Source organism: Nannobrachium achirus (assembly GCF_963921795.1).
Source record: "Nannobrachium achirus genome assembly, chromosome: 15".
Taxonomy (NCBI): Eukaryota; Metazoa; Chordata; class Actinopteri; order Myctophiformes; family Myctophidae; genus Nannobrachium; species Nannobrachium achirus.
In genome coordinates, this window is record NC_137822.1 from 32695532 (window position 1) to 32722613 (window position 27082).

General features: G+C 43.7%; 1 protein-coding gene across 1 annotated transcript in view; it reads left to right on the forward strand.

The window, feature by feature from the left end:
- Nucleotides 1–27082, forward strand: part of whrna (whirlin a) — a gene marked incomplete at both ends in the record, with an annotated part of 264691 nt that overhangs the window by 107265 nt on the left and 130344 nt on the right. Inside the window, 2 exons of the mRNA XM_080742584.1 lie at nt 6248–6466; nt 14083–14208. Coding sequence (XP_080598710.1) covers nt 6248–6466; nt 14083–14208 — 345 coding nt within the window. The remainder of the gene's footprint in view (nt 1–6247; nt 6467–14082; nt 14209–27082) is intronic.

Consider the following 27082-nt stretch of genomic DNA (forward strand, 5'->3'; position numbering starts at 1 on the left):
ATAGGCTTTAACCACAAAGTACCAGTATACCCTGGTGGACCTTTTTGTTCTGTTCTCCCAACCTGCTTGGAATGTTCGTAGCAGCTAATAGTGTTCTTCCAAAGCTCATGACATGGAGTACAGTGGACACTAAATAGTATGATAATACAATATAAATTGCACACCTTCAGTGGTTGGAGGGGGTGCTTTTGTACCAAGACATTTAGACCTTTTGGTAAGGTAGGAGGACGTACAACTGCTGGTTGACAAGTGGTATTGTGTGAAACTAAAAGCTCAACATCTCCCTTGCCAGAGGTTAGTTAAGTGGTAGAATTTTGAATCCCAGGCCAAGAAGGACATACATGTTACAGATTGCAGCTTTAATACTACCAGCCATATTGTGGTACCAGCTCAGTGTCCGCCCTGAGACTGGAGAGTTCGGGGTTCGATCCCTGGCCGGGTCATATTAAAGACTCACGCTACAGCAACAGGAGATAGGCTCCTGCCCTATGGCTCGGCAAGGCTTACTTATATTTTGTGTGTTTGTGTGTGTCGGGGTGGGGCGGGGGTCTGTTTCCCATTGGGGTTATGTTTTGTGTGTACTGTATGATGTTGCTGCGGTGCTATTAGTTAAAGAACTCACTACGGTACTGGTGGATGCTTAATCTTGCACTTCCCTAATACAATCGCGAGTATGTTACACCTACTTACATCGAACTCAGGGTTCCCTAAATGAAGTGGGCCGGCTTATGGAGCCCGGCGTTGTGTACACAATGGATCACCGCGGGTTCTCACGAGAGCACATTGTTTTGTCTGAGGGCCTCATTCCAAAAGCAGTTTACCTGCCTTTGCCATTTCCCATTATACTCTGTTATATTTCCCATTATTTTTCCCAGTACTGTTTGTTCCGCCTCGCGAGCAGGCCTCGCTTCATCAGCGCAGTGTCACAATCAGCACTTTTCCCCCCACGGACAAGGCAGCTTTTGCCCCACAGCTACATGGGGGGGACCAGTTGAGCACTCTGTGGAAACCCACACTGCCATCAGCCGCATGCACTACATCCATTAAGCCGGATTCATGGTTTGGCATACGACGATTTCGTGCCAGGAAACGGACGATTCATGAGCTCACATAATCATGACGCGTGAGCTAATTGTGAAACGTGTCGCATCGCATCTCACCGCGGAGCCTTGTAGGCTCATTTCCTATTCACTGTACCTGCGCCAGCAGAGCTTGTACGACCCCATATTTGGAGTTGCACTTATCGTTTTCTTCTGAAGTGACGCAAATTACCAGCCAAATGTGGCTAAATGAGCGCACAAGGCACAGGTTGGCACCTCGACAGAGGGCAGTCTAGTTACTTGCGCCAGCAGAGCGTGCAAGTACTGCGTTCGGCTGCATGTATAGGTAGGTAGGTAGGTATGTAGGACAGGTAGGTTTTCGATTGATTGATTATTTTATTAGAGAAAAATGGAGAACAGTACAAGTATAGTCAATAAATACAATTGAAATGTAGTACAGTATAAGTACAGTTAAACACCCTGCCTAAAAGGAACATCTCAAATAAGACCTTTTGCGGTATTTTTTACGTTGAAAGCCCTCGGTCGGTAGGTAGGTAGGTAGGTAGGTAGGTAGCTGTATGTGTTAAAGCCCATAGCCTAATCAACGTCATCATTAACAGCTAATGAGGGACCAGCATTCCTGTGGTGATGCCAGTGGTGATGTCACTGGCATCGCCAGTGATGATGCCAGTGGTGAGCGCACCTCATGGTGCACAAGTAGGCCATTGTGCCAAAGGCGCAAGTTGGCACCTTGACAGAGTGCAGTCCTTGTTTCAGTGTGCGACACCACCATACGACGGAGGAGCCTACAAATGACGCTTTAGCTCTGCTCCCCCGCCCACTCCTCTCCTGAGTCCTTGCATGCGTTGTTGTTCCCCTAACTCTGAGCTTCTTCCCCTTCCCGTTTCATCTAAACACTGCTCTCACTGCCTGCCTCCTCCTCCTCCTCCATTTCCCCTAAATGCACGGTCAAATTTCTCTGCCCAGCACGCACCATGAGAGAGCCTGTTGGGAACCATAAATCAGAGTGGTGGCTTGGCTGGTAAAGTGGCTGAGAGAGAGAGAGAGAGAGAGAGAGAGACCTGCACAAATTACATCACCCCATAAAACGGAGAGCCGCCCGTGGTTTCCGTGTGAAAATATTGTGTTTTATGGGGAAACACAATGACGTTACATCAGTCTCCAAAAACAGTTAAATCTGAGAGATGATGATGATGATAATGCAAAATTAAACTCCATCACTAAAACTCCATTAAAGATTAGCTTGAAGTGTGAGAAGAATGAAAGTACAGCAGTGCTTTTTATGCCATGATGTATTTTATTTGCGGATCGTCTGTACATGTGTACTGTACGTCCATCCTGACATTTGAACATATCTCAGGGATACCTTGAGGGAATACCATGACATTTGGGTCAAAAGTGCACTTGAATTTATTAGAAGTAGGTAGGGCCAAAGGTCAAGGTCGCTGTGACCTCAGTCACCTCACAAACATGTTTAAGTCTTCGTTCACTTCATATATGAGTCTGGACAGATATGGATGTAAATGGCAACTAGTTGGCAGAGGCATATCCTCAAAGCTGTATTTATTGCGACCGAAGGTCGCATTTACCCTTCCTTCTGTACAGGAAGAGATGTCAGTGTGATGTCAGCGAGTTGTGACATCACTTCCTGTACGGGGCGGCTACACAAGACTAAGAAAGACAAAAAAAAGAGAGAAGGATACACAAGACTAAGAAAGACAAAAAAGAGAAGAATAAAAAAGAAAAAAAGGAGGAGGAGGATAAAGATACCAAAAGGAGAGAGAAGAAAGGGTGGATGAGGTACAATGTGCAGTCGGCAGTCTCAGAAAAGAAAATGTAAAGGTGGTTGCACACTGCTGCGTTTTTCGGGCCGAATATCGGAGTGAATTTCGGAGCGCGCAAATAAAAAAATCAACCTCACGTTATGTCAGTAACGTTTGCACACTGCCGCCTGTTTCGCGCACCACTCGGTCCCTTGCTCTCTCTATCTCTCTCTCTCTCCTTGCCCTGAAAAACGCATTTCGCAACGAAAAACACAGCAGTGTGCAACCATCTTAACAAGGAGGTGGCAACGGGGCGGCCAGATAATGTTATTAGGCCTGGATCCGACGCACAGGATTCCAGAAGTGTAGCGCTTATTCGCTCTTGTTTCAAACCGGTACTCAAAACGTTCTTAGAATTTAACATATTTTCTAAAGTAAATATGGGGGCGGCTGTGTTAAGAACGTTTCGTTGTCAAGCTCAACGTTGGGCATTTGGACCTATACATGGAGAAATGGAGAAAACCTGTTTGGCCTAAACATGGAGATGTGGAGAACACTATATATGGAGATAGTCCAGTCCATCATGTCATATGGAACTACCGTCATAGACAGTAGCCATTGTTAGGCCGGAGTCAATGGCTGTCTGTCTGACTGTCTGTACAGGAAGTGATGTCACATGACATACTTTTTATGCCCATATATGAGTCATTCTGTACCACATCTCCATGTTTAGGCCCTATCGCCCACACCCTACGTGTCTCCTAGGGTGATACCCTCACAAAAACATGAACAAACTCCCCCCAGAATGACAACAACTAGAATTGTCAGAGAAACGCTGTGGTTGGTCAGATGGTCAAGAATTGGCGCGACCTCGCCCTTTAGGGCGAGGTCGCATGTCACCCTGAGGTCGCATATCACCCTCAGGTGTCTTACTAGTATACTAGTCAAAGTATTTGCACACTTTTAGTTATGTATGGGCAAGGGCTGTGTTCGATGTGTGCCTGGCTAGTGGCTACAACAGTTCCAACACACACGCAGTGAACATAGACACACATCTGTCACACGCACATACGCAACCATTTAATAAAATTAGTAATGGTTTTGATGACAGAGGTTTCCTTATTTATATTGTCGTCGGGTATAAACCTTGTATGTCCAAAACCGTTCGTTTTGTCTACATTTTAAAAATGATTTAAAATGATTTAAAAAATGTAGATTTGCTATTTTCACTAATTTTGTGTGACATCATGAAGATGTACTCTGCAAGCCAAAGAGTAGATCTTCATGATGTCACCGATCATATGACTCCAAGTCATGTGATCCTCCAGTTCTAGGCAACACAGAAGGGGTGGACTTTTTTCTTCTTTCCAGACAACAATTCTAAGGTATATTAATGACATAGTTCAATGTTGAAAATGAGTGGTATTCCCGTTCTTTGTACATGTATGTAGTATGAAAGATGTTTGATTCCTCTGTCTGTCTGTCTGTCTGCCTCTTTCTTCTCTTATTACTTGCAAGTACTGCATTCGGCTGCGTATGTAGGTGTTATGTATGTATGTATGTAGGTGTCTGTGTGTGTTTAAGCCCGTAGCCAAATCACAGACCAGCATTTCTGGCAGCAAGGCGCAAGTTGGCACCAGAGTGCAGTTTTAGTTATCTCTCATTTTGTATTGTATGGGTTTATCTTTATGAAAATATGTGTGAGGACTGACGGAGACCCATGTCCTTTAATATCAGTAGAGAGAATGAAGGGCCTGCAGTCGGCACACTCATGATAATGATCATCTGTGATCATCTAAATTGGAGTAATACCTCTCCAAGAAGAATTAACAATCAGCTTTGTGAAAATAAAATGGGTCTGTTGCCACATGTGCTCAACTGACAAGTAGAAAGGCGTCCTCTATAATCTAAATGCTCTGAGACAAAGAAATAAATAAATTATCCAGCCTCTCATTTGCATTTTAACAGGCAATTCAACAGCAGTAGTCATTATTGCTTGTGCACGGATTTGAGTTGATAGGAAGACTTGAATTGTGAGAGGACACATCCATGTTGAGCTTCCTCATGTTTCAGCTGACATGATTCATGTTTTTTACGTGAATTTTATTGTGGTTCTAATCATGTGGAAATGTCAAGGCGGGTTGACAAAGTATGAACATTCTAAGGAGTGTGCTGGAGGCTCAAGCAGCTAATGATCCAAATATGTAAAGGACCATGCTGGTGGTCTGGCATGTCTCGACATTTGACTATAGCCCACACAACACCTTTTTAATATACTGGGGGATAATATCAGTAAATCTCATCAGCCCTGCTTGTTCTACAGAGTGGCTGTATGCCAACCTGTCTAGAACCGGCTCTGTCTGTCTGTGTCTGTATGTCCTGTCGCCTCAAAAGTAAACGCATCACAGCACATGCTGCTATGTGCTTGACGTTTTGAACAGGAGCATAGTTCTGCCGATTTAAAATGACTCCAATACGGAAGTAAAACTTCCTATGATTGGCCGCTAGTTGCGCTGTTTTCCCCCCCAGCCGGTCGCAAAAAGAATTGTTCTCCATTGGATCCCATTCATTTTCCCCTTTCGTGTTCTAACCTTAATTAACATTTTCATGAATACTTAATGGTTCCTATCGCTAGTAAAAAAATGCCTTTCAATCACCATCATATGCTTTTTGTCGAAATTTGGTCCAATTTATTTTAAAATAAATGATAAAGTTGCAGGGGCGTGGCCAACTAAACTGATACCAGCCGGCTGTGTTCTTCTTCGTGTGCTGTATTTCGGGAGGCTCCGACCACATTCTCCCATGTATCCCTGCGGTTGCACGTGACCATTGGCAGCCAATAGCATCCTCTGGTGCCTTTACAATCTATGATGGCAACACACATGCCAAGGACCCATATTGTGTCATTTGCGCTGAATAGAAACCAATGGCTTCGCTTTGTCCATATCTTTTATACAGTCTATGGTTTTGAAACAGACCACGAAAGCCCTGAAATGTTCTTTCAAAACGTTCGAAGTGTTTTGGGGTGTGGGGGATATTAGTACTTTCTACTCTCATTTAGGCCAAAATGAGGTACAGCCACTCAGCCAGGAGTCGTTTGCACCACAGATGCCTATTTAGTGTGCAATTTGCATAAATTGCTAAAGTCTTTTAACATGCATTTGCTGCTTATCAGTGCATATCACTGTCTGGAATTCCACCAGAGTGCATGTGTGTGTCCGTGTGCACTGTGTGCGTGTGTTTACCCTGGTCAAACCAAGAGATTTAAAAAAAGATTGGATTATAGATCGTAGTCTGTATGTCTTTGAAGTTCAGACTCATGTATGTGTGCACGACACGTTCTGGCAGATATTGACATGAAGCCGCGTTAAGCTCATGCATGGAATTAACAACTTCTCCTCTCCTCTCCTCTCCTCCTTTCAGGTGCTGAAAGGTAGTAAAAAGCTCAACCTCTCGGTGCGTTCTGTTGGTCGCATACCGGGCGGCTACGTCACCAACCACGTGTACACCTGGGTTGACCCGCAAGGGCGGAGTGTGTCCCCGCCCCCTGACCTCCCCGAGCACCGCAGCGCCACGCTCAGGCGGACGGACAGCCAGCGGCGCAGCAACATGCAGCTTCTGCAGGAAGGCGACGAAAAGAAGGTGGGCAGGAGTGCCAGAGAGGGACATGCTAAACATCATGCTACTGTACTTACCTACATGCTACTACTTAAACAACACGCATTGAAACAGTGATTTCTCATTCGTTTGACAGGGTCGTGTGCCGAAAATAGCTAAAGCTCACTGTTGTGAACTTGTAGAACGGCATATATGTGTGTGAATGTATATACAGGTACAGTATAGAGATATATATATATACAGTATATATATATGAAACGTAACGGTTCCCCGCTTGGCATGTACACTGCTCAATACTCTGGCAAGCTACTAAGCTATGTTTGCCGCCATGATTGTACTTAATTGTCATGCAATTAATATAAAACGTCATTTTTTATACAGGCATATATTTTAGCCACCTCTCGCTAGGACCCCCCTCCCACTCTACTGCGCATGTGCGACTGCAGTGCACACAGTAGAGATGGGATCTATGGCTCTCTGAAGTGAGCCGGATCTTGGATCCGTTCCTTTCAAAGAGCCGTTCAAAAGACTGGCTCATTTGAGTTACTATGTAGATTTTGTCATTTGGATTATGATTACAAATAACTTCAACCCTATATAAATGTATTTCTGACATACATATGTAGCCTACATACCTGCTATTTGAAAATAGCCGATCTACAAGCTCACAAATATTTTTTTTTTCTTTTTTTTTACATTTTATTCATTGGAAAACCTGTGAAATAGGACATTCTTAAAGTACATTTTGATACCAATACTTTTGTACTTTTACTTAACATTCCAAGTTTCTACTTGTGGCAGAGTATTTCCACATGGATTGCAGTATTGATATTTTTTTTACTTAAGTAAAGAAGTTGAGTACTTTTTCCACCACTGTTCATTTACAAAAGGAACGGCTCCCTACTACGAACCGGATCCCATCGTTCATTTCAAAGAGCCGTTCACAAGACTTGATTCGTTCGCGAACGTCCCATATCTAACACGCAGTAGCAGCAGCAGCAGACAGAGAATCGTATGGCATTTTTGGACACAACACGGATAGTATTGTTATTGTACAAGATACACACACTGCAAACACATAAACAGCTTTTAGGAAGACTTTTTCTCTTTCGGTTTTCGGCGGCGGCGGGGGGCGCGACCGGACCGTTTTAATGCCTCGGATCGGAATGATACAGACAGAGAAAGATACACCGTCCTCCGTCCTGTGTGTGTGTGTGTGTGTGTGTGTGTGTGTGTGTGTGTGTGTGTGTGTGTGTGTGTGTGTGTGTGTGTGTGTGTGCGTGTGCGTGTGCGTGTGCGTGCGCTGCAGTGAAAACCTGTCTGTTTCTCTGTCTCTCCGATCCATGTTCACAAAAAACATTGCCTCACTCCATAACCACTGGATCGTGCATTATAATAATGCGTTAATAGAGCATGCACGCCGAACGCACACAGTGACACATTCGCGATCGTGCAAATGCTATGGTGTAACTAAATAGCCTACGCATGTAACATTGTGTTGACGGAGGGACGCTGCTCTAACGTGCAAGCTTCATTCGTTATGTTGCTTTCTGCAATGGAGAGCAGGGGTAGGATGAGGAATAGTGCAATACACAAAAAACATGATACCAGCGAGGCATTTATGTAATTTCCAACATCAAAAACCCCAAATATTAACAACAATCAACGGGTCGACAATGTCTCAGAACGTGCCTACTTTCGCCATTTGCTTTGTCCTGACTCCTATTATATTGGTGCTAAAAAAGGTCACCAGCACTTTCGCCTATAACATATTCGCCTACACGCATTTGGTCCTTTCGCCTGGCATTTTCACCTTGGAGGAGAGTCTTTTCACCTACCTGTCTGAGCCATTTCGCCTACCCTCAATTCTGCTGTCAGACTGTCCATGTTTGCATATTTTTTCTTTGTCATTTAAATATTATAGTGACTGTGACAGTGGTGTCAAGTGAATCTAACAGTTTATTTGACATTTATTATTTACATCACATTTTATTCCTAAAAAATGGCAAAATAGTTTTTTATGCCTGTTGACAGGCAAGGTTGATTCTATAGGCTATTTAGGTGTATTATATATCTTATATAGACCTATATAGGCTAATAGCCTACATATCTATTTTGTATAGCCTAATGTTAAAACAATATAGGCCTACAATACTGTTCATTTTACAATACTGTTCAATACTGCACCAAAGAATGTAGTATCGGGACATAAATTAATTAATTATTTGGGCGCACCTGATTCCAATAGCTCTGTATTTATGTGATTACTATGGAGTGCATAGGATAGCCGTGTGTAGGTTTGACATGTACTGTAACACCACTGTCACAGTCACTATAATATTTAAATGACAAAGAGATAATATGCAAACATGGACAGTCTGGCAGTGGCTGTCTGGGGCCCCACGCAGTCAGGGCCGTGTTTTGCTGTAGGCCATTCCCTTTAACTGGCCAATAGGGATATGTGGGCACTTGGAGAGGTGGCCACCTAGACAACTGGGCACTAGGGACATAAAGGGGAGCACACACTGAACGCAGGCAGCTGCGCAGCGTCGCATCGCGGTATCGACGCACGTGAAGTGCCGCGCGGTAACCCCAACTGGATGCGGCGCGCTGCCACACAGCACATCCATTTCCCCCGGTGGGGAGAAGCATGGGAGAACATGTTCAACGCGCGGCAACGCTGGTCAAATAGAACAGTGGCGTATCGGCACGGCAGACGAGGCGTTCCGCGCCGCCTCCGCGTCCAGCGTGTGTTCCCCTTAAGCCCCCGCAGGGGGCTTTTTTTCTAGTATATATATATATATATATATATATATATATATACATATACTGTACATAAATACACACTTGCTTGCTTACTCACACACACAACACACACACACACACACACACACACACACACACACACACACACACACACACACACACACACACACACACACACACACACACACAAACACATATACACATACACACGTCAAGGAAACTAAGTTAAACTAATTATGACTATAATTAGACTAGATATCAAACACATGCAAAAAGCATATACGCAGCGGGGTACAATTTGACGCGCTAAATTAACAATTTCCTGCGTATGACTTCCTCACAAAGTGCCCCTGAAGGCGTCTGAGTTTAATTTAGCTTCCGTAAGAGGCCTCCTGCTGAGAGATTCATGGCACTTAGAGATAGCGATCGAGATTACCCGTCTTATCTTCATTTGGAGCCTGTTCTGTGTGATGGTGTGTCACTCTGGAGATAGATATCAGCAGGCTGCAGGCAGGCCCCATATTCCCATGTCTCTGTCCACTGCTGTCTGTCAATAGGCAGTTTAAGCTCGACAAATTTCAGGACGGCAACAACAGGCGGAGTACGGCTGCTGTGACGTAATCGCTGTAGCAAACAACCGTCGCCGACGGGGTCCCACCCCTTTTACTGAACTCTTTGGTTCCCATGGCGACGTGTCTATGCAGCAGACGTTGTAGACGCACGCTACGTGGAAAGGGAGCTTCTGGCGTTGTAGGGACAGCTGCGACGGCGGCAGGTTTATCTATCGAGCGCTGATCATTTCCGGTTACTGTTCTCGTCTGCCGTAGCCGTCCATTGCTTAAAGTCGCTAGTTACGATCTCAACATTAGAACCACTTAGATGTTTGTTAATAAATCGATCTTTTGTCCAGGGAATATTTTCAGCAAACACTTTTCAAATCTATACAGGCTTTAACAACATTGATCATGCCGTCTCTATTTTTTATTTATTTTTTATCCTGCTATAAAATGAGGCAACCTCTGTCTCTCCATCCTCATGCATTTTCCACAACTTGCACACGGGCATTGACCATTGGCATATGAAGAGAGGGACAAGCCCATTTTTCACTTTCCCCCAAATGTAATCTGTTTATTTGCATTTTCACGGTCCCCGCAGGCTATAGAATAAGTAGTCATGGTCCCATAAACCAGCAGGACTGTGGTTGTAGCTTCGGGGCTACACACACGCATGCATGCACGCACGCAAGCACGCACGCAAGCACGCACGCGCGCGCACACTCGCAACACCAGAGACAATGGCAGTACATTGAGTTTCATGAGCGGAGGAGTGCTTTTGATATTATGTCCATTTTGCTTGCTCACACAGAGCGTTTATTGACACCCGCAACGTTCAAACAGATCAACTGCTGCTGTGCTTGAACGTTGTGTCAGAGAGTTCTCATGGTTGTGGTATTGATTCAACGTCGGGTCGTAAATGACAGGGTTGTCAGACACAGCCTGGAGGATCAAGTGATCTGCGCTCCTCTGCCAAAAGTGTTTATGATTGATATATTGAATATTGTATTAGACAAAACTGAAGAGCAGTAGAAGTACAGTCAAAACATTTTTTTAGTACAGCACAAGTATGGCTACTGTCAAACACCCTGCCTAAAAAGAACACCCAAAAAAGCCCAGCATATAGTTTGGGAGTGCACTCCAAACTACATACAGACTTTGGGAGCTAGTCCATAGTCTTGCTATAAAGGACGTAACCTCTCTCCTTCTGACCTGCTGTCTGTCCTACAGTAGCTGGTTGACCAATCGATCTAAACTTGCACATGTGCATCAACTATTGGCATATGAAGGAGGCGAGGAAGCACATTTTCCACTTTTTCCAAATGTAAGCCGTTTATAAGCATTCTTGTGCACTCTCACTCAATGAATTGAGTGACTCAAGGGAGCAGTGCAAGGCGGTTAATTGAATGGCAGGTGTTTTCAAATTGTCTAATTGTGCCCTTGGTGGCTCAAATGGTGCAACGCTATAATAAAAAAAGCTGCTTGCTATAAAGGACTTTATGGTAAGCAGCAGACCTAAGGCTGCGCTACACATGTCCTATATAGACTTGATGTGTATGCGTGTGGTCGATAAAGTGCTGGTGCTTTAATTACAAAAAAGCTCTTGACAATTGTGTTGGCAACAACCCACAGCAGCACTGAGTGACTTGACCGTTTGACGGATGGGGACTTTTATATAGTTATGTGGCCATAACATAAGGGCTGTCCACACCAAGCAAGCACTATAACTGCAACGATAATGTTATGACTATATCCGTATCTGTCTTCGTTATAGTTGTGGTGTGGTCTTTGCCATCCATTTTGGATTACTTACTTACGTGCCCTTTATGCCGGCTGGCATGTAGGGCAGCAACAAAGGATATCTTGTTACGGAAACAGCACTTTCGATTAGTATGACTTTTAAAACTTTATAGTTATAGCCATAGTGCTTGGTGTGTGGACTGCTCTTTACAATAATTTGCATCAAGTGCAGCGATAACATAACTGTCAGTAAGACGAGTTGATTTTCATACCAGAGCTGAATTGAAGTGGCTGCATCCTCCAAAAAACAAACCACGCTTACGCTTACGCTTTGGAAAATGTGTTGGCAGTGATGTCAAGTATACGGTGAGTCAGACCACCGGTATGATCCTTTAATGAAGCAGGGTCTTGAATGTTTGGTTTGCATACTTGAAAAGGTCTTGGGAGTTATTCACAGCAGGTCTGGCTTGTGAGGTTATATTAATGTGTGTTGTGTGTGCAAACTGTAATGCTATGATTCTCTAGAATAATGTTAGAAATTTTCTTCTAGTCAGAAATGGAGGGGGATACATCCATCCATCCATCCGTCCATCCATCCATCCATCCATCTTCAACCGCTTATCCGGAATCGGTCGCGGGGTAACGGTTCCAAATGAGACTTCCAGATTTCCTTATCCCAAGCAACTTCCTCCACTCCCTCAGGGAGTATACCAAGGGTGACCAAACACAGCTGAGGGCTAGTCATTGAAAAAACTGATTGACCCAACAGTTTTGTAGATATAGCTTATAGAGTTATGCCATGCAGAAATACTAGATCTGAGAAATTCAGCCTTTTAGATAAAATGTAACCTGCAAAATGTGAGGTTTCTCTTCACATTAATTAAAAAAAGTCTTATTTACATGCAGAGTTAAGCTCTGGCGTTTAAGTGAAATGTAGCCTGATATTTATGAAATGCTTTTGTGGCTTTATCACATTTTAGAAAAAAAAAAAAAAAAAGTAATTTCAGGGCTGGTCTAAAGCTTGAACCTGTGACCTTATACTTTCGGTCATGAATGCTACTGTATATAATCGCTTGGACCCTTGAGGGGTGCAGTTTATGTGGATGTCTGTCCAATGTGCTGTACTAAGCATAGGTCATGATTTAGAATTTCTCCAGTCACGTAAACTGTACATTTACAATCTAAAATGATTGGCTGATTGTGACAGACATTATACTACCATTCATACAGTGAGCTCACGCTGGGTAAGACCTAGCCGGTTGAGTGTCTAAACGGTAGTACCCGAATTTGGTGGAAGTACCGCCCAAGGAAATGACCCTGACGGTTTACAAATCTGTTTACATTCTCTGTGAATGAAACAAGTGTTGTGATTGGTATTTCACCCAGATAGTTTCTGGGGGAAATACGTTCGATGAAGTCCTGCCCCTATATAGACACTCTCTGCATTAGGTCATGACCAAATTATTTTCTTCTCGCGGATGAGTAAAGGCTAGGAACGAGGCTACAGTGAGCCCATAATCTGTAGAAATATGACATAATTTAGCTGCCAGTCTATAGTACTTAGGTCAAGGGTCTTCAATGGGGGGTTCGGGACCCCTAGGGGGTCCTCGGAGTTACTACAGGGGGTCCTCCAAATCTTTGTGATAGAAACTTTTTTTCTCCTTTTTTATATGCATGCACTTGAACCCTTGTGTCCATATCCTGAGAACTTTAGCCAAAAATAGCAGATCTACAAGCTCACAATCCCTCACGCTGCAAGGCGTTGTGAGCTTGTAGATCGGCTATTTTCGGCAAAGAGGTTTGGTGTAGAGGGGAAAAAGAGCAGACCAAGTACAGAGTGAAAGCACTTAAAACTACTTAAAGTGTATTAATTCCATTATTGCTCTGAACTTCATTCAGATCAACCTCCTCATTACATCAGTTCCTAACAACACGGTATAGTGTTCAAGACTGTGTGAGACCAGGCACTATCATTTCTGACACGCGTCAAGTTTTATATCCTCATTTCATTCATAAAAACCGGCACCATGGATCCAGCAGGGACTTTGCATTTTTAATTTAGCTCGCCAAGACATCTGCTTCAAAGACTACACATCTGGGATATTATCAACGCTGTCGGGTTGAAACCTTGTATGTCCAAAACGTCAAAAAAATAGGGCATTAAATGACGAATAAAAAGTTAGGAGATAGAAGGTTTCTGCTCGACAGTGACAATATATATTTTAGGCCAAACTTCTGCTTCGTTACGGCCTTATCTTTTATCAACCTCCACGGATGTGTCTCTGTTCTTGCTCTCTCTCTCTCTTTCTCCGTCTCTATGTCATTCTCAGGTGTAGGCACGTGCACACATAGACATCAAAGGGGGCTTGAGTCAATGCCCTTTTACCCGTCTGTAAAAAGTGCCCTCTACCAGACCATGAATAAGCACAGAAAATAGATGACCTCCAAGCTCACAACGCATATCGCACTGCAACGCGTTGTGAGCTTGGAGGTCTGCTATTTTAAATATTTTCACCAAAAAGGCCCTTTTAGAAATTTCAGCCCCTGCCTCTTTAACATTCTCTGCATGTCCCTGCTCAGGTCAACCTGGTGTTGGACGATGGCCGTTCTCTGGGTCTGATGGTCCGTGGTGGGATGGAGTACGCCCTGGGCATTTACATCACCGGAGTGGACCGAGGCTCGGCCGCCGAGTGCGGAGGACTCAAGGTAAACCTAACTCTCTCTCTCTCTGTGTGTTTCTTTCGTTCACTTTATTTCTTTCTATTTTTGTCTGTCTGTGTCTGACTCACACTCTCGCTCTCTCGCTCTCTGACATACCACATGAAATATGTGACATTTATTCCAGTAATATGGTCACTGTAACCATGTTTTATCGCCTCCTCATCTTCTGCCCTCGTATTTCTTATGACTTTTATATTTATTAATTAATGCTGTTGCAAGTGGTTCGGTCTGACATTTCACATTCCTGTCGTCATCCAGTGGGAGGTTGAAGAGGGGTCAGACCTTTTATAGGAATGTATTTATTATACTTAACTAAAAGTTACCAGAATGGAATAGACTAAACATTTAACTGAAATAAAAATGTTAAAAAAAAAGCTTTTGTTTTGTGTGTGGGTGCGTGCGTGTGTGTCTAAAGTCTTTGAGCTTCAAGCAATATGTAGAAACAAAGCAACCAGATGCTCGGCGGACACATAAGTATACAAACATAGTCAAGAAATGTGGAAGAAGCTCTTGGATCAGACAAGATAAAGCATCAGATAAAAACAGACGATCCTTGCTCTCAGTGTGAAAAGGTGAAAACAGCCTCAAGGCTTTTGCCTTGTATTCATAAAGGCTGTAGGCTGTTTTCTTCTCTTTACACTGTGCCTGAATCCTTTCAAGCAATATGTCCTTTCAACAAGTAGTGGTCTAAATTACTCTGTACAAGAGCAGGGAGACGACCTCCAACCACCAGCTGTGTTAGTTTTATTGCATACAGATTAGACGTTTTTCATTTGTCTGGGATTTTCTTATTTTTTTTGTCTCTTTGTTAAAAGATGTTATGGATCGCAGCTTTAATTGGTACTCCATTGTACGACGGGGTCGCGTACACTAAAATAGCTGATCTACAAGCTCACAAGGTGTTGCATTGTAGCACGTTGTGAACTCTAGAGCAGTGGTTCTCAACCTGTGGGTCGGGACCGATTAACGTAATGTGCAACAACGTTTTCTCACTCAACAGTAAACAAACTAACAAAGTTTATGTGTATCTAGGGTATCTGCACATATCTAAAGTAACAATTTAAGGACTTTTTAATACCTCTAAAATGAAATTGTCTAATATTAGAGGCAGAAATTGTGAAAATAGCCGATCTACCTTGTGAGCATGTAGGTCTGCTATTTTCACAATAGAACTGTGTTATACACAATGTAATGCCTTAAGGGCCCGTTCACAATGAGCCGAACCCGGGGCCGAGGATCCCCGACAAGATTTCGGGAGGACCCCCCGGGAAAATCGTTTGGTCGGCCCCGGAATCGGTCTTGGGCTTGAACAGTACCCCGACACGATCGGATTATGTTAATTAGCTTTTTTATGACCTCGGGACTCGTCGGGAGCACTCACGATAATATCAAAAAAGCTTGATATTGTCGGGTCATCGGGTAGGAATCCTTTACAGTTATTGTCGTCTGAATGAGCTCACGGGATTGCTTCAGATTATATGAAGCCAGCTCCTCCCTTTTTAGGCTGCGCAGAGTGTAGGCTATTCGGTCACCTCACAATAGAACAGCCTACACTTTTATTATTATTATTAGCCTACTTACTTTTTACTTTAGCCTACTCTCTCCCTAAAATGTTGTAATCACTTGTTCAAAAACGTTATAGCCTATAGCGTTCTTTTTTCTTCTTCTGCGCAGTCATTTGGCGACAAGGCAGTGCATTCTATCGCCTCACGAAAGCCTTTCCCCATATATATAATATATTTTTTATATTTATAAAAGATAATATTAATCACCATTTGAAACGCCTGTTTCAAATAAGCGCACGGTTCAAGCGCCTGGGCCGTTATTTCTTATTTGCAATTAATATTATCCTTATTATGTTTTATATAAGAGCCCGGGCTATTATTTGTTTGGTTGTTTGGTATTATTTGCTATTTATTCAACTTAACTGGTCATTTATGTTGCATGGCAGTGGTGCGCTGAAAACAGCAAATCTACAAGCTCACAGCAGTGCTGTGACAGCACGTTGCAAGTGCAACGCACCGCACTCACTGTGCGTCGCTAGGGTCATATGTTGCATGCGCTGAAAACAGCAAATCTACAAGCTCACAGCCCTGTGGACAGACACTTCTAAAAATGTATATGCTGCCCAGCCCAGCCCAGTCAGACGTGCGTCGGGGAACAGATTGCCAAAGGACTCCAAAAAAAAGAGAGAGGAGTCTGCTGCTCTCTGCCACTGCTGGATCAGAATAACTCATTACCTGTTGCTGCCTCTTTTTATCCAGTCCGCATTTTGAAGAAGTAATCCATTATTTTGAGGTGCAAGGGGAATGTAGAAGGCTCAATACTATAATGGTTTAATGTCAGGAATGGATAGTGGAGTGGTCATGTCAGCGAGTCAGAACACCGCAGCTGCAGGACTTCTGCGCTAATTGGGTCGTTGGCTCGTTGACTACAGACCTAGATGTGTGTGTGTGTGTGTGTGTGTGTGTGTGTGTGTGTGTGTGTGTGTGTGTGTGTGTGTGTGTGTGTGTGTGTGTGTGTGTGTGTGTGTGTGTGTGTGTGTGTGTGTGTGTGTGTGTGTGTCTGTGTGTCTGTGTGTGTGGAAAGGGAGAGGACGCGTCGTTCATGTTCAAGTTCAAACTCTCACGCAACATGTCGCTTTGATGTCATGCAGAATGTAATGCGCAATTTCCTATTGATCAGATACACACCTGAAAGTATTCACGCTGATTAACAGTTAATTTGAGCAGTGATGGTAAAAGTAGGCCTAATCAGTGAGAATGCTTTCAGGTGAGCCTTTCTCCGTGCTCAAAGGCCAAGTAAAAAAAAAAAAGAGAGAGAGATTAATAAACTTGAACTCTGTCGGTCCACCGCCTCATCCAAGCCTTCAACCAACTGTCCAAAAAGGAAAATGGACATGTATGGTTCATTTAGTTCCATTACACTGTCAGGGTATTGCATATCACCTAAAACCGGATTAATTCTTCAAAATGTGGACTACATCACATCACAGATGCAGCACTCAAGGTAATTAAATGTCAGACCAAACCTCACCGTTGTGACTCCGACCAAGCCAAATATATTAGCCTATCTTTTATAAATATAATAACGATATTATATATCCCCACGTGTGGGGAAAGGCTTTTTTGAGAGGTGATAGAATAGGGTGGTAGAATAGGGTGGTTGGGCCCATTAAATATAAAAAAAAAACTCTTTAAGAGGCTGCGCAAACAAAGAAAAGGAAAAAAAAGCAAAGGGGCAAATACACGTTATAGCCTACACAGTAGGTCTATATGTAGGCTGGTAACGTGTCCGTTGGCTTCACGCTGGTCGCAACGACTTCACTTTTAGCGTTTCTTGGTTATAGACCTATTCATTCTTTATTTTTTATTCTATTGGTCGGCAATGTGCGAGCCCATGGCACCATCCGCGACCCCACGTTGGGTCGGGACACATAGTTTGAGAACCGCTGCCACTTTCTCAATCCGTGGAGGCTGGAGCCTTGTTTCTTTATTCAATCAACTGCCAGAAAAAATATCCCTCTTGAGGGGGCGGAATTTTCATCTAGTCGCGTCTCTCATGGCACCACCCCCCCCCCCGAGATCGTGGGTGGCTAGAATCGCGAGACGTCGGTCTCATTTGTAATGGTCTGAGATATTTCACTTGGCACAGCGGGATATACCGGGCCCGATCGCAAGACAGAGGATCGCTGTCGTTTGAAATGAACACCGATAAACCCCCGGGCACGACATCTGATCCTACCCAACATCGCGTTTAGTGTGTGAGGCTCTTAACTCTTAGTGCTCGTAGGGTGGGTGGGTTGCCAGTTAAAATATGATTATTTTGGGGGTCGCGGCCTGAAAGTTTGAGAACCACTGCTCTAGAGGAGCTATTGTCGCTGTGTTTTGCTGTTGCATAACACTATTCCTCTCCAATGCAGTGCGATGCATTCAAGCGGTGGGTGGTCCTGTCCTCTCTCTAGCCTTAACAGAATAATGAAGCCTCCCTCTGTCCACTGAACCGATGCGAGACGTACGCTGTGCTGGACCCATACATCAAGTCCAGACATAAGTCATATCAAAACTTGACTTACTGCAACTTTCTCCTCACTGGCCTCCCGGCATGTGCACTTAATCCTCCCCAACTGATCCAAAATGCCGTGGCACGATTGGTCTTCAACCAACCAAAATTCTCACGTCTCCCCCCTTCTCCGCTCCCTCCACTGGCTCCCGGTTGCTGCACAGAATACAAAACACTGATGCTGGCCTTCAAAGCGGCCAAAGGTTTGGCACCTCTATACTGCCAAAGCCTGATCGAACCCTACAACCCCACCCGTTCACTCAGATCAGCTAACACAGGGATGCTGACAAAACCCTCGCTAAAAACCCCAGGACAAAAATCCACTTGTCCTAGACAATTTGCCCTCCTGGACACCAAACTGTGGAATAAATTCCCTGTCGCACTTAGAATGACAGACTTACTCCCTAGCTTCCCCTGTGGCCTGAGGACTCACCTCTTCAGACTCCACCTAAGCCCATAGCACTTACCGTAGCACTCGCCTACCCTCAATGATCATACATGAAGGCTAGATAGCATTCTTAGGTTTTATATAACGTTTTTTACTGATTAGGTGCTTGGTCTACTTACGTTATTTATTTGTTATTTTTTCTGGATTGATATTTCTATGCATTTCAAATTGATGTTGATGTATTGATGTATTACCTTGCTTATTGTAAATCGCTCTGGATTAAGAGTGTCTGCTAAATGCCTAAATTGTAAATTTAGGCATGTAAATTGTATACAGAGGCTGAAGAACCCCAGCATTCCAACACCCTATAGTGGAAGAAACGCTGGCACTTCTTGTGATATGGAGCATTTAATGTGCCTGTCATAATGACATGGACAAGTACCCAGCCAGCAGAGGCTGCAAGGCCATATGCTGACGGACTTATGCTCCATGTAGTCTCTGCACGCCCGTTAGAGATCTGGCCGTTTAAGTGCTGTGGTGGCTTATTTGTGGGCCTGAACAGGCATGCGTGCACGCCCGCCCATGTGCGCACACACACACGCACGCACGCACACACACACACACACACACACACACACACACACACACACACACACACACACACACACACACACACACACACACACACACAGACACACACACACACACACACACACACACACACACACACACACACACACACACACACACACACACACACAATTAGCCCAGGATAGTGATCCTGGATGCTATTAGTTGCTGCACAGTAAAATCCAACATCCAGGGGCATAATTGAGCTTGTGTCGTGTATGTAAAGTTATGTAGCCTAATAAAGTTACACATTTGATTTATTTTGACGATTGTTGTTGTGAGGCCTCATTTATTGACAAGGTATAAAGAGCAGAAGAGACAGGGTTTCCCTGTGTATCTGTGTCATCATATTGATTACGTCACTCAGTGGGTTCCACAGTGTGTTCAGTGGGTTCCATTTCTACACTCTCGGAGTTGGCATTTTACAGGGTAGTTTGTGGTCTCAGAGATTTAAAAAAATGTTTATCAAATGGTGGTCCATGACTGAATCAGAGTCCTGCAACGGGCCCGACGGGTACCCCCTTTTGACGGGTGAAAACGGGCGGAATATATTTTATTTTTTTTGATTGGCGGGGCGGATCTAGTTTCGCGGGCAGCGGGTCTGTCCACGGATCTCATTAATGACAGACGGGGCGGGTGCTGGACTCTGCACTGAATGCATATCAAACTGGTTTGAGAATCACTCTTCTAAATGGCTGAACGCTTCAGTGGCATGCCGTAAAAATAGATGGCTGAATGACGTTGTGGAAAGAGAAATGACGGTGACTTGCTTATTTCTCTTTTTCTCCACTCAGTTTTTCAGAGTTTCTGGGCCTTATTCTGCAGGCACAATAACTCGCTCTCATTTCTTTCTCATCACGTGTTCCCAACTCTGTGCTGGTTCCGGTGGGGTGCTGCCCTTTGCATTATATAGGCGATGGATTTTCGGGAGCGAAGAAAAAAAAAAAACTTTCAGCTTAAAATTGCTTTTCTCTGCATCTCTTCTTTTCCTTCTTCACGCTGTTCATTTTTGATACCTGGCAGCTGGCTGTTTAATGTGGAATATTGCCATTCAGATGGATTTATACAAATGGAAGGCAGTGGTGCGCTTGATAAGCGGCAGGCTTCCACACAAATCCTGTCAAATCCTGAGTGTTTCATTCAACTCAAAAAGTGTACGAATAGTTGATTTAAACACTGAGGATGTGCACTTTAGTGCAGTGGTTTTCAAAGAGATGATGTGGTTTAGTGTATCTGTGCAATTCACTTTGAATTATGTAATGAGTGACTATTCTCATGTTTCGATATCACCAATACGTATAATCACATTCTGGTGAAATGATCAAATTTAATGAAACTGTCTAAATGTGAGAAAATAAATGACATTTCATTTCATTTTAAAGCACCTTTTCAAGGTTTAAATATGTCCCAAGGTCATGAGTCTCTAATGGCAGTCATTGTGTATGTCCTTCCTCCCCTCCCCTGTGTGGCTGAGTGCCAGGCATTGAAAATGAGAGAGAGAGAGAGAGAGAGAGAGAGAGAGAGAGAGAGAGAGAGAGAGAGAGAGAGAGAGAGAGAGAGAGAGAGAGAGAGAGAGAGAGAGAGAGAGAGAGAGAGAGAGAGAGAGAGAGAGAGAGAGAGAGAGAGAGAGAGAGCGAGAGAGCGAGCAACTAGTTTTTAAAAAGGCACCTTGGGACATCTCGCTGAAGGTCTTGCCTGGATGGCCGAAAGTACTGCAACCTCACAACCCTATAGAACATCCAGCTTATTGGCCTTACGAATACCCATAATGAAAACACTGAGGCGAAGAAAAAGGCAGAGGTGGAGGAAGATTAGGGCAATGCCAGAGCGGAGGCCAACTTTGCACGAGCAGGAGTTGCAGTATGAGGACATAAAGATCAGAGAGACCATGGAGGCAGCCACAAAATAAAACCACTGAACAAAACCTCTGGCCCAGAAAGTGAAGTAATCAAACCACATGAGAAAGACAGGGGAGACAAGCTGCCTTGTGATCGAGTACTTTTGGCATCCACATTCTGATGGTGATCATGCCCTTTCACATATACAGTTGATGGCAACGGGATGTGGACCATTGCGTCAATTTCCAAACATTCTGAGAATAAGAAATCCAACCCAGAGTGAGCGGTGGGTGCCTCAGGCTGCTCATACATATGGACAGACATATGGACATACAGTACACACTCAGTCAAATGTTGGAGCGGTAGGCACTGCTCAAAAGGAATATCTAAGAATGCCTTGTGGTTTTTCATACTTAGTACTATTGAATAGCATTTCATATTTTCCTTTTAGAATAAGTAACGGCATATGTTTGTTATCTCAGATCCTTTGTCAGTTTTCTGTTGTTTTGTCAGGCCGAGTGGTATGAAGACCTAAGGCCAGAACACACAGGTGGGATGCAGGTTCAAAGAGTTATGAGCACAGCAGCAGGTGCTGGCTGGTAAAACAAACAACGGGTACAGATATAATGAGGAGTGACAACCAAAACAGTATGCGCTCCAACACGTATACAACAAACTCCATTTACCATAGCGCAGAGAGACTACAAGGGTTTTAGGGGCGCAGGTGCACACAGCATGCAATCAAACCAGAAAGTGGAGTCCAAATCTCTACCAGGACTCAGGAGGCACACCTTGGCTCCCTCAATCTCTCTGTCTGTCTGTTGCATGTGAGGACAATGTTTTGTGTGTGTGTGTGTGTGTGTGTGTGTGTGTGCGCGCGCGTGCGTGTCTGTCTGTTTGCTGCTTTTAACAGCAAAATATCGTCATTGTCGGGTGAAAACCTTGTATGTCCAAAACCGTTCGTTTTGCATTTTAAAAATGATTTAAACGAGTGAAAACAGCCGATCTACAAGCACACACACCTTGTACGATAAAGCAGGGCTTTACTTTGCGAGAGAACTTGGAGATACGAGGTTTCCACCCGACAACGACGATATACTATTTTAAAACACCCTCCAGTGATGCACACTTTTATCTCAAAAGTGTCGTTTGTGGCACATCAAACCTCGTGGTTGCTGCAGGTGACAGAGACGTGTACCAGGATAAACGGTACCATCTGCACACGCCTCTCTTTGGTATCCCCTCCACGGGGGTACCTTCATGTGCTGTCTTCATGAGATCCCTCGTTGTGCGATAGCTCCGCTGCGTTTGTATGCACCAGAGAATAACACATGTCACGGTGATGGATGAGTATAATCGCCGTTCCGACAGGTTCCTTACCAAAAGAATCAGTGGGGGACGTGTAAATATTACATTTATGTAGGAGCCAGTTCTTTCGACTCAATGCAAAATGTAATTAAATGTTGTCATCGCAGCAGCTATCTGCATACTGGCTGAATTTGAATGCATTAATTTGGTTTCTTTAAGAACTTTGAGCAATAACCGAACTCGACGCGTTGTGCATCCTAAACGGGGTGAAAACATCCTGGGGCTTTTCAACTTGTACGAGCCGGCAAAGTGCCTTGGTAAACACTGTCTGACTGTTGGCGCTCAGCAGGGGAAGATCTAACCCCCCGGCTCAGACATACTGTTGCAGGAGATAGAGCGGTCGCCTGGAAAGGTTCTCCGTTTGATCCCCAGCTCTTCCCGCTGTGTGTCCTCCTTGATCGACACATGTAACCCTAGGTGGTTCTCAACTTTTCAAATTTGAACTGTTTATTTGAACTGGGAACCCCCTGCCCCAAAATTGAACTGCCATGTGGGTCCCGGCGAACAGATTGAGAACAGTGCTGTTCTCTGTTAGGGATTTGTAAAGTTACTTTCCAGACTTGTGCACCAGTAAGAAATGTCAGTATTGTTTGAAACGAGTTGGCGTCATGCTCACACCCTTGATTTAAATCTCATCAATAGTTGCCCACTGCTCCTAATAGTTAAGATGGGGAAAAAGCAGATGATGAAATCTAGGTATGTGTAAATGTAGTCTACTACCCCAAGAACAACAAAAAACATCTTCATATTAAAGCGCAGACTGCATTGGCATGGTGCTAGTCATCTACTGTGGATGTGCCGACTTTGATGGATGGCCCATATCCCTGCCAGGCTTCTGTAATCATCACACTGCTGGCTATGGCTATGCCTGTCCATATGTCGTCCTTCATTCTGAGAGAAAATGAAGGCTCAATGACTGTAAACCATGCTGTATTTACCTCCTGTGTCCCACCTATCTTTAGAGAAGCCTCTTTCCAAGGAAACGTCTGGGGTGGGGTTAGGAGCTGCTAAACTGTGCGTGTGTGTGTGCGTGTGTGTGTGCGTGTGTGTGTGCGTGTGTGCGTGCGTGCGTGCGTGCGTGCGTGCGTGCGTGCGTGCACCACAATTGCAAACATGTGAATGCATCTGTGCACGGCACGCCGCCCCACCATCATCACTGCCCACAGACAGCAGTCTAAAGGGTGAGGAAGGTCAGCCCTGCCCAGTGCCCTTTTTATGGTATTGGACTGGTTCACTTTAATTTGATTAGTCTGGAGGAAAAGGTCAGTGCTGACTGCATGCCCACACAATAGCACACGTTTAGGGGAAAAAACAAACCTAAAGCTGCCGTTTCACTGACAGTTGGATCCTAATGTTGTAGCTTTGTGTAATATGTATGTACAGTACATTGCTGAGTGAGGACTCGGATGCGGTCATGCAGATTTGTTTGGATATCAGCTTTTTAAGCCTCCATTCTGCCACAGTAGACGGATGCTTGCTTCTTTCTTTCTTTCTTTCTTTCTTTCTTTCTTTCGAACTCACTTGCATCTGTGTGTGTTATGTAGTGCCTGTGCAGCCCATTTTCAGTCATATTTTGTCAGTTAATCGAGTAATTTTGGCATCCACATTCTGATGGTGATCAATCTGATCATGCCCTTTCACGTATAGCCTACAGTTGATGGCAACGGGATGTGGACCATGGGGACAAAGTGCGATCCGTGGTGATCCTATTGAATGACTTTTCATCCGTATTTTGCGTCAATTTCCAAACATTCTGAGAATAAGAAATCCCACCCAGTGGGAGTGAGCTGTGCCTCAGGCTGCTCATACATATGGACAGACATATGGACATACACACTCAGTCAAATGTTGGAGCGGTAGGCACTGCTCAAAAGGAATCTCTAAAATAGTGAAAATAGCGAGCTTGTAGATCGTCTGTTGTTGTTATTCGGCATGCCATATAGGGGTTACGTGGTTAACCTCACCACAAACCCTTGCTTTATTGTAACCATTGTGTGTAAGGCCTTACCAGAAAATAACAGATCGACAAGGTTTTCGATCTGCTATTTTCAGCAGAAGCTTTCCCCACAATAACAGAAAAAAAGAACACTACTAGCATAGAGCCCAGAGGGACTCCGCTCAACCATATGGGATTTAGGTGGTTAACCCCATATCCTTACCTTGACCTTTATTTTGAAATTTGATTTGAGGACAAACCTCTTGAGATGCATTATCTCGTCTTCCTTAACCGAAAGAACATGTGTCAAACATGACTTTATTTTTTATTTCACCTTTTTTTATATACTGGAGAAAACGATGCAAGATCTCTTATACGAGGCAGCCCTGGCTACTGTCAGAGCTGCACACAGAGTGGACTTGATACGCAGTGTGAAGCTAATTTGAACCCTGAGGAGATATTTTTGCTCGCGCCATCACTCAGCGTCGGGGTCACGGGGGAACACATTTGTTTAAAGGTCATTCTCTGTGACCTTCAGGCCATCATTCCATCCTTGGCAGCCCAGCTTTTTCTCCTATCCATACAGATGAATGGGTTTTAATGATTCAGGATGTGTAAATACTCAAGCGAGTTCATTGTCTCATTGTTTCCAGTAAAGGTCATTGGGCCATGTCCTGAGCCTGTGGATGTCTGGATATCTGTAATCTATCATTATTTACTTGAATACACATATATATATAGACCTTTTTATTTTATTTTACTGATTTAAACACAAACTATACTATTTTCAGGCCTCTGCACCAGTGGTTCCCAACCTTTTAGCGCAAGACCCAAAATTAAATAGACGTTTGCCTGGAACCCAAATGAGTGAAGCAGATCTACAAGCACACAACACGTCACGTGAGCTTGAGCTATTTTCACTACTTCTTAAGTATTGTATATATTTTTTATTTATGGAATTTCTTTGATTTTGACTTGCACCAGCAGCACGCACAAGTAGGATGATGATAGTTGTATGTGGGTATGAATGTGGCCATATTTGGCTATGGGGCCAGCCAGTGAGGAGAAAGTAATGTGAAATGACTATATGCGATGACTAGATGATAATAGTCTCTAGCCATTACACGGTTCAGCCATGTGCTATTTCACCTAGCCTGGTTGGAGGGAGCATACTACATTATAAGCATACAGACTTAGCAGCCCTTCTCTAATAGATAATCTCGCAAATATGTATACTTAAACACACACTTAATTAATATACATACACTTTTCTATTGGGGATTTTCCATGAATGGATATCACTTTATATCAAATTGGCCTGTGATTTACAATACACTACAGTTACCTCACCACTTTTAAATTATTTTACACAAACCCGGGTAGGATTCACTCATTGAAAAAAAAAAAAGCAGTGTGGGTGTGCAGAGTGAGAATATGATTGAGTCCTGTGGGCTTCCTGTGGCTGATGATGTATCACCAATTGTAAGGTTGGATCGAAGCCAACCTTATATTATGCTGGGCCTGTGATGTGATGGCCACCCATGATCTACTGTGACAAATGCAATTCTGAGGTCGGAATGGATTAAAATGGACGGGTGTCGGGGGTTAAGATGATGAGGGCAGTTGTTGCTTTAAGTGAGAATACGGTACTTAACTGGAAACGCTCTGCGATATTGGTGAAATGAGATATCACTGTCAGATCAGAGGCCAAAATATTAATTGTGGAGTAATTCATTTTGTCGCTGAGTAAGTGCTTGGAATTTGAGGTGACTGCTTAACCTCCGAGGCATGTTGATTAGTCTTCGACTTTCATTATGTGTGTGTGTGTGCGCGCGCGCGCGTGTGAGCAACTGTGTGTGCTAGCGTGTATGAAAATGTTCCAATATCAATCTTGTGTCTGTAATGAAGGAAATGTGTTTACCTGTTTCTTCAGGAAACAATGTTAGATCATAACTCATTTGTATTCAAGAGTATCCTTCCTTTAACATTGTATTCTGCACAGATAAATTACATAAACAATGTCAACAAATAGTGAATTATTAATTATCTATTGTACTAAGGACCCCAGGACAACAATCCACTCGTCCAAGGCTCTTCACCCTCCTGGCCCCCAAACTGTGGAATAAACTCCCCATTGCAATTAGAACTGCAGACTCACTCCCTAGCTTCTGCCGTGGTCTGAAGACTCGCCTCTTCAGACTCCACCTTAGCCCATAGCACTTACCGTAGCTCTTGCCTACCCTCAATGACCATACATATAATTTAGATAACATTTTGTACAGTATGTTTATTTTATTTTATAAGGTTTTTAATGGTTGGTCTGGTCTACGTTTTTTCTTATACTATTTCTATGCATTTGATGTATAGTCGGGGATATTAATAAAATCTGTGAATAAATTCCTTAATAAAAAATGTCTTCTCCAAAAAACTGTGAAAAGTGATGACTCATCAGTAAACCATAGTTTTGTGGGGCCGTTTTTAGCCAAAGAAATTGTTTTTTTTTTGTGCAAAGCAAATGCTTGCAATGGATTCTGAATCATGAACAAACCCTAGTTTGACCTCTCACATGCTACTTAAAGCAGTCAGAATGCCAATCTTTTTTTCCCCTGTATTCTCCTAGGGTTTTTGAATTTCAAA